Source organism: Bombina bombina, chromosome 10 (assembly GCF_027579735.1).
Source record: "Bombina bombina isolate aBomBom1 chromosome 10, aBomBom1.pri, whole genome shotgun sequence".
Taxonomy (NCBI): Eukaryota; Metazoa; Chordata; class Amphibia; order Anura; family Bombinatoridae; genus Bombina; species Bombina bombina.
This window is the reverse complement of record NC_069508.1, coordinates 82,788,545-82,800,641: the sequence shown is the minus strand read 5'-3', so window position 1 is coordinate 82,800,641 and position 12,097 is coordinate 82,788,545. Positions and strand designations below refer to the sequence as shown.

The 12,097-nt window shown below is 40.0% G+C and overlaps 1 protein-coding gene across 1 annotated transcript in view; it reads left to right on the top strand.

The window, feature by feature from the left end:
- The window catches only part of LOC128640806 (flavin-containing monooxygenase 3-like), a 365,854-nt gene that overhangs the window by 85,110 nt on the left and 268,647 nt on the right, over positions 1 to 12,097 (top strand). Inside the window, exon 3 of the mRNA XM_053693225.1 lies at positions 10,082 to 10,270. Within this exon, the coding sequence (XP_053549200.1) occupies positions 10,082 to 10,270 (189 nt within the window). The remainder of the gene's footprint in view (positions 1 to 10,081; positions 10,271 to 12,097) is intronic.

Here is a 12,097-nt window from a genome sequence, read left to right as displayed (position 1 = left end):
TACACCAATCATATTTGTTGTGACAGTATTCTAATAATTAAATATTAAAATTTTTGGTAATAGTTGCTGTGATTTGAATCGTCAGTTTGCTGGTGCCATTGAATAACACTTTCCTCCTGCCTTGCAGCCTGCTGTGAGCCAGGCCCACCTAGCCAATTGTTGTCAGCAATCATATTTCTGTTAACAGTATTGCAAAAATTGTCAATCATCACTGTTTAGACTGTCAGTAATCAGTCTCCTAGTTTCCTTGAATTGCATCTCCCTCCTGCCTGCCATCCTTTTGTGCCAGGCCGTCTTGCCAACTATTTACACCAATCCAAATTTTTTGTCACAGAATAGTTACTAATTACAATTAAAAAAATCTTTATTGTTGATGATCTTAATCCTCAGTTTGCTTGTGCCTTTGAATTTCACTTTTCTACAGCCTTCAAAGCCTGTGTGCCAGGCCTACTGCAACTTTAGGTCTACACAAAATTTCTGAGGCAGCATGTGAAACTTTATTAGACCTGTTTTCAATAGAAGAGATCACTTGAGCGATCCGAAAATTAAAATGTAACAAAGCGCAAGACTCTGATGTTACTGGTTTGTTCTTCAAGAAGTTATCTTTCATTATAACTCCTATACTCCAGTCTGTCTGTAACCCCTATGCTATCAGGAATTTCAGAGAAAAACATGTCCAAAATACTGGAGACTTTTTAACATATTTATTATACAGAAATAGAGCCTTGGTTTTTGTTTTGTTTTTCATTCAAATCTATACATTTTAAGTAGACAACCCAAGGTATTGATCTTGGGCCATTTTGGTATATTTCATACCCAAATTTCACTGCCAAATCCGATCATATAAAAAATATATTTTGGATTGCTCACTGAAATTATTTACATACCGCTTGTACTGTCATAACACAAATGATTTTAAAAGCTTCTCTAGGATCCTTTTTGTCCAGAAATAGGAGAGATGCATGGCTTTTCCATTGCTTTTTATAAATTAGAAGGCTGCTAATTGGAGCTGCCCACCACACTGCTGATTGGCAATTATGGGGTTAATTAGTTAGCTGGTAAGGGTAATAGTATTGTAAGGTAGGGATTACCCTCCCACCTGACACTTCCCACCACCATTTTAGGTACTAGTAGACAGTCTGCTAGTATGCAGTTTAAGGTTTCTTTTTTTAATTATTATTATTATTTCTGCAGTGTAAGAATCCATCCTTAACCCTCCCTCCTGCCTGATCCCTTGCATCTCTCTCTAACCCTCCCACTAAGCTGTCTACCAGTAACCAGTTAAAAGGTTGTTTTTTCTGTAGTGTAGGGGGACCCTTCACCACCTCCCGCCTGTACACAATCACTATATTTCTGTAGCAAATAGTCTCCCATTCCTGAAGGTCTGACAAAACAAGAGGACTAAAAAAAAATTTGAAGATTTTACTGGACAGCCTACTAAAATACTGGACTGTTCGGTTGAATACTGGACACCTGGCAACCCTATGTATCTGTAGATCACAAGAATGTATGTAGATCGATTGGGATATATGAGGAAGCTGGATTCAAAATGGTGATCACCTGTAAGACCCATGTACTTTATATGATTAATCGGCATTAATATATTTTTCTTTTCTTCTTTTGTTCCCATCTTTTTTTCTTTACTTTCTATTTTTTTTTGCATCTCATTTGGAAACCAAGGACCCAGAGTATGGAGGAAGAATGGAGAGGCACACACTGCAAGATGCTTGAAGACCAGTGTGAAGTTTCCACATTCTGTGTTGATTTGGGGAGCCATGTCATCTGCTGGTGTTGGTCCACTGTGCTTCATTAAGTCCAGGGTCAACACAGCCATCTACCAGGAGATTTTGGAGCACGTCATGCTTCCTTCCACAGACGAGCTCTATGGGGATGCTGACTTCATTTTCCAGCAGGACTTGGCACCTGCCCACACTGCCAAAAGCACCAAAACCTGGTTCAATGACTGTGGGATTACTGTGCGTGATTGGCCAGCAAACTCGCCTGACATGAACCCCATAGAGAATCTATGGGGCATTGCCAAGAGAAAGATGAGAGACATGAGACCAAACAATGCAGAAGAGCTGAAGGCCGCTATTGAAGCATCCTGGTCTTCCATAACACTTCAGCAGTGCACCGGCTGATAGCTTCCATGCCAAGCCGCATTGAGGCAATAATTGCTTCAAAAGGGGTCCAAACCAAGTACTAAGTACATACAGTATGCATGCTTATACTTTTCAGAGGTCCGATATTGTTATATGTACAATCCTTGTTTTATTGATTGCATGTAATATTCTAATTTTCTGAGATTGTGGATTTGGGGTTTTCATGAGCTGTAAGCCATAATCATCACAATTATGACAAATCACGGCTTGAACTATCTTGCATTGCATGTAATGAGTCTCATATATTAGTTTCACCTTTTAAGTTGCATTAGTGAAATAAATTAACTTTTGCACGATATTCTAATTTTTTGAGTTTTACTTTCAGTTTATATATGAAAAAAGAATAAAGGTGGCACACGGTTAAAAGGCTAAGCCTTTATTGTGGAGCAACATTTCGGGGCTCCTGTCCCTTTCTCAATCTAGTTTGTAAATTAAATACATCTGCCTCTTATAGGGCCAAAAATAAAACAGGTGACCAATTACAAAACAGTGTTTAACAAGTAATGACATCATCACATATCCTGTGGAAAAACAACACATACCAAAAGCACAAAATTTAACCCTTACACCCCATTGAGAGTATTGGAAACCTATTAAAATCAAATGCAGCAAGTTGCTAACCATACAACATAGTAGTTAGAAAACATAATGCAAAAACAATAATCAATCAGCATATGATACATACATTGCTAAACCATATTGGTATTATACTTGATGTGGAAAAAAATCCTAAATCAAAGGAAGGAGATCAAATTCTCTGTTTAACCCCTTGGGTAGCAGGGTATTTAGAAGCCAAATCTATTTTGCTTCTCGATTAAGGAGGTCCCTGTGTCTGTCACCCCCTCTAAGTCTCTTAGGGGCACTGTCAATTATCATATACCTTAGTTGATTGGCTTGGTGGCCCATCTCAGCAAAATGTGCTGGGACTGGGAGATGTAACATCTTATCATTACAGATGGTCACCAGGGTTAACAAATCAGTGAGCCATTCTTGTTATATACCATTGTACAACTTTTGGCTAAAGCTTCTCCTACACAGTCAATCCCCACATCATGGGGGATGACTGTGTAGAGGGAGGTCACATCCCAAGTGGCCAAGATGACGTTGTCAGCCATTTGTTTCATGTCACCTATTTTCTCAATAAATTGAAATGTGTCCCAAATGTAAGACTTGCCCTGTATGACCAAGGGTGCTAGAATTTTGTCCACAAATTGGGCAGTAGGGCTTAATAAGGAGCCTATGCCGGCCACTATGGGTCTACCAGGTGGATCTATAAGTTGCTTATGCACCTTGGGTATTACGTAAAACACTGGAATTAAGGAATGTGTGGGTGTCAAAAACTAGTACATTTTGTGTGTCAATAAATTATGATGTAAGCCCTTATCCAAAATTTTATGTAATTCTTTGCTTACACTCTCAGTGGGGTTTACAATCAATTTTTCATAAACTAGTACATCAGTTTACTGGCATAAAATTTCCGCCCTATACTTGACAGTGTCCATCACGACCACAGCACCGCCCTTGTCTGCGGCCTTGATCGTGATGGATGTATCCCTTTCGAGTTTTTTTAAAACATTAAACTCTTGTTTAGTCAGGTTGTACCTATCTTTTTGTGTAGATTTTTTTATGCACAAGTTTTTTTATATTCAATGTCCACAACCTTAATGAATGTCTCCACCCCCCCATTATCACCCGAAGGGTTAAATGTGCTTCTTGTGGTAAGTCCATAAAGAGCCTGTATCAAATTCCACACTTTCATTGTTATCCTGTCCATTTTGAACAAGGCAATCTCTGCTGATCCCTCTGAAAAAACGTGTCAGGTCCTTCATGAGAGCCTGCTCCTTTGGGAAAAATGTAAGTCCCTTATTTAGTACCTCAAACTCTTGTTGGTTTAAATCTTGTGAAGATAAATTAATAACGTTTACCTCTGTCGTATTGGCTTCACTTGAGATCTGGTACCCACACCTCCTGTGCTTTCGCACACATCTGGTCTGCCTCCTCGATCTGTGGCCTCCTGTCTGCGCTCCCCTAAAAAAGAAGCAGAGGTGGAAAGAGAAGCATCGGTACCTGTCATTGGTATACTTTGTGTCTTCGAGGTTGTCATCCGTTCTACTCCGGAACTGTCTGTGCTGGAAGTTGTGCCACTATCGGCGTGTCTCTGGGTTCGTTGATGTGTACCCACCCACCGTGGTCCTCTATTGGTCATCCTTCTGTGAGGGCGGTTCCAACAATACACGCTGCCGACATTATAGTCATGTTCATCTCGTTTAAACTTCCTCCTCTTCCGCTCCTCGACCTCCAGTTTTTAAAGGTACCGACTGCTTTCTCTATGTCTTCAAGTGTCTTGAGGTATTCCTCCTCTCCCAAGATTTCACGTAACTTACGCTTTTGATCCTCTATTTCTGTTGTCAGGGTTAACGGCTCCCGGTTTGAAAAATCTATATTCAGTATAATTAAGTCCATTGAACTCTTGTTAAGAATTTGTTGATAAATGGTACAAAATTCCCTGTTATCCGAAAAGAACGTGGGTTGGAGGGGGGACCTTAAGCCTCTAGGGATCCGTTTGGTTTTATAGTACTCTGCTAAGGTTGCTGCGTGAATTTGCAGGTTCACTTGTATTTTCATAATCCGTTCAAGATCTCTTCTCTGTGACTGTCAGGTGCTGTAAGGAACTCTCTAGCCCCCAATGTCAGGGTTGCAATCTTTGCTGCTTCATCCTCTGAGTAAGTGAATACTCCTGTCTCACAGGACATTGTAATGTAGCAAGGTGTAGCCTCATATATATATATATATAAACAAACAGTACACACTTTGTGGTGCCAGTATCCCTTAAGTGAAAATTGTACATGTGAAGAAAACAATTGGGATTCGCACGGCACAGTCCAAATTAGGAACACTCTTAATGTAAACTGGATCCAGTGCAACACCTAATACGACCACCCTTAAGGCCCAAATGTGAGACTAAAGGAGAAAAGAATAAAGGTGGCACACAGTTAAAAGGCTAAGGCCTCTAGTTATCAAGCCGTCAACCTCAAATACGCTGGAATTCCGCAGCGAATTTGTGGCGAGGCTGATTCGCCTAAGTTATCAAGCCCTTTACACCAGCAAAAGTAGAATTTTGTGACGTAAGCTTCGATCCGCCGGACTCAGTAAGACACAAATCGATTCTTATGTCACTCCAGATGTTCCGCACACAAGTTCGGCACAATCTGACTACTTTTGCTAGTTATCAAAAAACTAGTAGGTACGCTCGGCACTTTTCCGGCCCAGCGTACCTGGTTTTCAAACCCACCGCCCTGGAGGCGGCGGATCCCATAGGAATCAATGGGAGTCTGACCATAGCGAAAGTTCATGTTCGCTGCTGCCCGACATCCCATTGATTCCTATGGGAGACGTCTGCACCTAACACCCTAACATGTACCCCGAGTCTAAACACCCCTATACCACCGCAACTAAATAAATGTATTACCCCCTAAACCGCCGCTCCCGGAGCCCACCGCAAGCTACATTATACATATTAACCCCTAATCTGCCCCCCCCTACACCGCTGCAACTAAATAAAGTTATTAACCCCTAAACCGCCGCTCCCGGAGCCCACCGCCACCTACATAATACCTATTAACCCCTATCCTGCCCCCCCTACACCGCCGCCACTATAATACATTTATTAACCCCTATCCTGCCGATCCCGGACTAAATAAATTGTTTAACCCCTAAACCGCCACTCCCGGACCCCAATCAGCCAATCAGATCTAATCAGCCAATCAGATTGAGCTCGCATTCTATTGGCTGATCGGAACGGCCAATAGAATGCGAGTTCAATCTGATTGGATCAGCCAATCGGATTGAACTTTAATCTGATTGGCTGATTGGATCAGCCAATCAGATTTTTCCTACCTTAATTCCGATTGGCTGATAGAATCCTATCAGCCAATCGGAATTCGAGGGACGCCATCTTGGATGACGTCACTTAAAGGAACCGTCATTCGTCGTTCAGTCGTCGGTGGAATAAGATGGGTCCGCGTAGGCTCGTCTGAAGATGGCTCCGCTCCGGATGGATGAAGATTGAAGACGCCGCCTGGATGATGACTTCAATCGGATGGAAGACTTCTTCAGCGCTGCCTGGATGATGACTTCAATCGGATGGAAGACTTCTTCAGCGCCCCTTGGATGATGACTTCTGCCGTTCCGGATCTCCTCTTCGGTTCCATCAGTGGTCGGCTGGCTGAAGAAAGCTAAAGGTAGGATAATCTTCAGGGGGTAGTGTTAGGTTTATTTAAGGGGGGTTTGGGTTAGAGTAGGGGTATGTGGGTGGTGGGTTTTAATGTTGGGGGGGTTGTATTTTTATTTTACAGGCAAAAGAGCTGTTTTCTTTGGGGCATGCCCCGCAAAAGGCCCTTTTAAGGGCTGGTAAGGTAATTGAGCTGTTAACTTTTTAATGTAGAATAGGGTAGGGATTTTTTTTTAGTTTGGGGGGATTTATTTTATTAGGGGGCTTAGATTAGGTGTAAGTATCTTAAAATTGTTGTAATATTTTTGAAATGTTTGTAACTTATTTTTTTTTATTTTTTTTAACTTAGCTTTTTTTATTTTTTGTACTTTAGTTAGTTTATTTAATTGTATTTAATTGTAGTTATTTGTAGGTAATTTATTTAATTAATTTAATGATAGTGTAGTGGTAGGTTTAAGTGTAATTTAGGTTAGTTTTTATTTTACAGGTACATTTCTCTTTATTTTAACTAGGTAGCTATTAAATAGTTAATAACTATTTAATAGCTATTGTACCTAGTTAAAATAAATTGAAATTTGCCTGTAAAATAAAAATAAATCCTAAGATAGCTACAATATAATTATTATTTATATTGTAGCTATATTAGGGTTTATTTTAAAGGTAAGTATTTAGTTTTAAATAGGAATAATTAATTTAAAAGAGTTAAATTTATTTAGATGTATTTAATTAATATTTAAGTTAGGGGGGTGTTAGGGTTAGACTTAGGTTTTGGGGTTAATAATTTTATTATAGTGGCGGCAGTGTAGGGGGGGCAGGATAGAGGTTAATAAATTTATTGTAGGTGGTGACGGTGTAGGGGGGGCAGGATAGGGGTTAATAAGTTTATTATAGATGGGGACGGTGTAGGGGGGGCAGGATAGGGGTTAATAAATGTATTATAGGTAGCGGCGGTGTAGGGGGGGCAGGATAGAGGTTAATAAATGTATTATAGGTGGCGATGGTTAGGGGGGGCAGATTAGGGGTTAATAAGTTTAATATAGGTGGCGGCGGGGTCCGGGAGCGGCGGTTTAGGGGTTAAACAATTTATTTAGTTGCGGCGGGGTCCGGGGGCGGCAGGATAGGGGTTAATAAATTTATTATAGGTGGCGGCGGTATAGGGGGGGCAGGATAGGGGTTACTAGGTATAATGTAGGTGGTGGTGGGCTCCGGGAGCGGTGGTTTAGGGGTTAATACATTTATTATAGTTGCGGCGGGGTCTAGGAGTGACGGTTTAGGGGTTAATAACTTTATTTAGTTGCAGGGGGCTCCGGGGGCACCGGTATAGGGGGTAGAACAGTATAGTTAGTGTGGGTGCTTAGTGACAGCTTGTCAATAAAGCTGTCAAAAAGCCGAAGAGCAGCGGATCGGATGAGTGATAACTATCACAGTCCGCTGCTCATCGCCCCGTACTTGGTGCGCGGCTTTTTGACAGATTTATTGATAACTTTGCCGAGATTTTTCAGGTCCGCGGCGGCGATGGTAGGCGAGCTTAGGCGGGCGTATTGGGCCGGCGAAGGCAGGTAAGTAGACACGTTGATAACTAGAGGCCTAAACCTTTATTGTGGAGCAACAATTCAGGGCTCCTGCTCCTTTCTCAAGCTAGTTTGTAAATGAAATACATCTGCCTCTTTTAGGGCCAAAAATAAAGCAGGTGACCAATTACAAAACATGGGAGTATTTAACAGGTAATGACATCATCACATATCTGGTGGAAAAACAACACATACCAAAAGCACAACATTTAACCCTTAAACCCCATTGAGAGTATTGGAAACCTATTAAAAACAAATGCAGCAAGTTGCTAACCATACAACATAGCAGTTAGAAAACATAATGCAAAAACAATAATCAATCAGCATATGATACATACATTGCTAAACCATATGGGTATTATACTTGATGTGGAAAAAAATCCTAAATCAAAGAAAGTAGATCAAATTCTCTGTTTAACCCCTTGGGGTCCATTTTGCTTCTTGATTAAGGGTGTTTAGACCGCTGCTCCATAACTTGTGTTTCTGGCGAGCCTGCAAGCTCGCCAGAAACACAGGCCCTCCAGCTCCATACGGAGCTTGATAGATAGGCCCCTAAATCTCCTCTCCTCTAACCTTAAATTGTGACCTTGTCACAAACAATTTTCTTGGAATAAACAGAGCTTCTGCCATCTCTGTATATGGGCCTTGAATATATTTATATAAAGTAATCATGTCACCTCTCAAGCGCCTTTTTTCTAGAGAAAACAGACCCAGTTTGACTAGCCTATCCTCATAGCTTAAAGTCTCCATTCCCCTTTTTCTAGTTTTGCAATATCTTTTTTTGCGATCGGTCCCCAGAATTGCACTCCTTACTCAAGGTGAAGTATTACCAGGGATTTATATAGTGACAGAATTATACTTTCTTCCCTATATTAAATGTCATTTTCCATTTACCTGCTCATACTTCTAATTTTTGCAGTTCTCTTTGTAACAAAAGTTCATCCTGCTCTGACCTAAAGACCTTACTTAACTTAGTATCATCTGCAAAAATAGAGATGTCGCTATTTAATCCTTGCTCCAAGTCATTAATACAAATATTAAAAAGAACAGGGCCCAGTACTGATCCCTGGGGGACTCCACTGATTAACTTTGTCCAATCTAAGTATGACCCATTCACTACTACTCATTGCTCCCTATCTTTTATCCAGTTATTTATCCATGAGCTAACATTTTTAGTTATTCCCAGTCACTTAATTTTGTGCATTAATCTCTAATGTGGCACTGTATCAAACGCCTTTGCAAAATCTAAGTATCACATCAACTGATTCCCCTTATCTTTATTTTTACTTACTTCTTCATAGAATCTAATTAGATTATTTTGACATGATCTATTTCTCATAAAACCATGCTGATTTGAACTCATAGGCCTCTATTTATCAAAGGTCTGTCAGACCTGATCCGACAGTGCGGATCAGGTTCGACAGACCTCGCTGAATGCGGAGAGCAATACGCTCTCCGTATTCAGCATTGCACCAGCAGCTCACAAGAGCTGCTGGTACAATGCCGCCCCCTGCAGACTCGCGGCCAATGGGCCGTCTGCAGGGAGGTGTCAATCAACCCGATCGTACTCAATCGGGTTGATTTCCGGCGATGTCTGTCCGCCTGCTCAGAGCAGGCGGACAGGTTATGGAGCAGCGGTCTTTGTGACCGCTGCTTCCTAACTGCTGTTTCTGGCGAGCCTGTAGATAGGCCCCAATATCTTATTTACACATTTGTCTAAAATCCTTAGTAGTGTCAACATAGCACTTACCAAGCTCTAACAGAATCCATCTATATGGCACACATGAACTTGCACTGGCTACCTGTAAAAAAATTTGTCAGAGGTGGTCTTCAACGGCTTAGAAATTAGCATATGAGCCTACCTAGGTTTAGCTTTCCACAAAGAATACCAAGAAAGCAAAGCAAATTTGATTAAAAGTAAATTGTAAAATTGCATTCCCTATCTGATTTATGAAATTTATTTTCACAGATATGGAAATAGGCAATTACATTTAAATTTCTTTAATTTAAAAAGTAGTGTTACTGCTTTTATTCACATACTGCAATACACGATATTATTTATTTGTGCTTCCTCTGTCTGCATTTAATACATGCACAAATTGTCTTATTGAATTTAGGACCATGCAGAAGATGGGAGAGCCAGTATTTACAGTTCAGTTTTCACAAATGCTTGCAAGGAAATGATGTGTTATCCAGATTTTCCAATACCAGATGAATATCCCAACTTCATGCACAATTCCTTGTTTCTTGAATACTTGAGGCTATATGCTAGGAATTTTGACTTGATAAGGCACATCAAGTTTAAGGTATGTTACTTATGTTAATGTTTAGATATTTTTTCATCATGTTGTAACAAAGTAAAGCAGGATGATCAGTATTTTATAACTCATTAAAAAAAAACAGATGTATAAATCGATTAATTGATATTTTATTAGCTATTGTCATGTAATTTAAAAGTTAACAAATATTAATAATCTAAGGCATGTGGCATTGGCCCCTATTTATCAAATGTCTTGTGGACCTGATCCGACAGTGCGGATCAGGTCCGCAAGACATTGCTGAATGCGGAGAGCAATACGCTCTCCGTATTCAGTATTGCACCCGCAGCTCACAAGAGCTGCTGGTGCAACGCCGCCCCCTGCAGACTCGCGGCCAATGGGCCGCCAGCAGGGGGGTGTCAATCAACCCGATCAGGTTGATTTCCGGCAATTCCTGTCCGCCTGCTCAGAGCAGACAGACAGCGTTATGGAGCAGCGGTCTTTGTGACCGCTGCTTCATAAATTGTGTTTCTGGCAAGTCTGAAGACTCGACAGAAACACGGGCCCAAAAGCTCCATACAGGGCTTGTTAAATGGGCCCCATAATCTTTTCCCATGAGTGGCCACACAAACCTGTTTTTAATCCTATGGGAGCTATGGATAAATATTGTTAGTGATCAAAACATATACATACAGGGCCAGATTACAAGTGGAGTGCTAAAGTTAGTGAGGGTCGTCATAAGCAACATTGCGACCTTGCTAACTTGAGCGCTTAATACAAGTTGAAAGTAAACATGTGCGATCTAGCGTAAAGTGTGAGGGGTAAAAAAAATATGTGCACCAATCATAACATATGTATATTAAAATAAAGTGCTACACTCATATATACAGTCTCTAATAAAATATTATTCATTTTTTGTAAGAGTTAAAAGGTATATGGTATATGACAAGGTGTTTGACTGGAAAGGGCTATATTATACACACACACATACTATACACACACACACACATACTATAGTATGTGTGTGTGTGTGTATACACATATACAATTTAGAGCCCTTTCCAGTCAAGTACCTTAAAAGCTGAACAATTATTTTTAAATAAATTTAATATTAAATAATGTGTTTTGCTGTGAATATTTAACATTCCAATGTTCTTCACTTATATATTTTTTACAAAACAAAAAAAATATATATATACTGTATATATATATATATACTGTGTATATATATATATATATATATATATATTATAGAGAGAGAGAAATATATATTTTAAAATAAAAAGAACATTTTCTTCTATGTGAAGAACATTGAAATGCAAAGTATTCATGACTACCTTAGGGTTTAGCAATTTAGGTCTATGGGGAGAAGAAGTTAACACTGTTGCGATATTTGAAGCCCTGAAGTTGGTGCAGATCGGGTTTCTCTCTTCTGCAAATTATTTACTTTCAACTTATAGGGCTCGATTTATCAAACATATTCTCCTTAATTTGCGCCTTAATTCACGCCGTCGTAATATATCTCCTATTTATCATTAAGAAATACTCCTAAAAATGTGCAAATACGACTGCAAAATTCTCGCCCTTCAATGTCCCTCGCCTAGGCGCACATTTGCGCAAATTAAAGCTTTAAAACGCCCTTTTCAGGGTGTATATTCAAGAATACGACCTATTTCTCTCCAAAATAGATATTTATCATTATTTTGCGCCATTGGAGAGCCTAAAGTTCTCCTCCTAATACGACTACTAATGTTCTCCATGAAGAGATAGGAGAACATCTAATTTACTCCATATTTTCAGCGCAAGAAGATGGATTATTTCCTTATTTTGTCTGCAATTTCTTTAGCAAGGGGCCATGAAAATCGAAGAAATGAA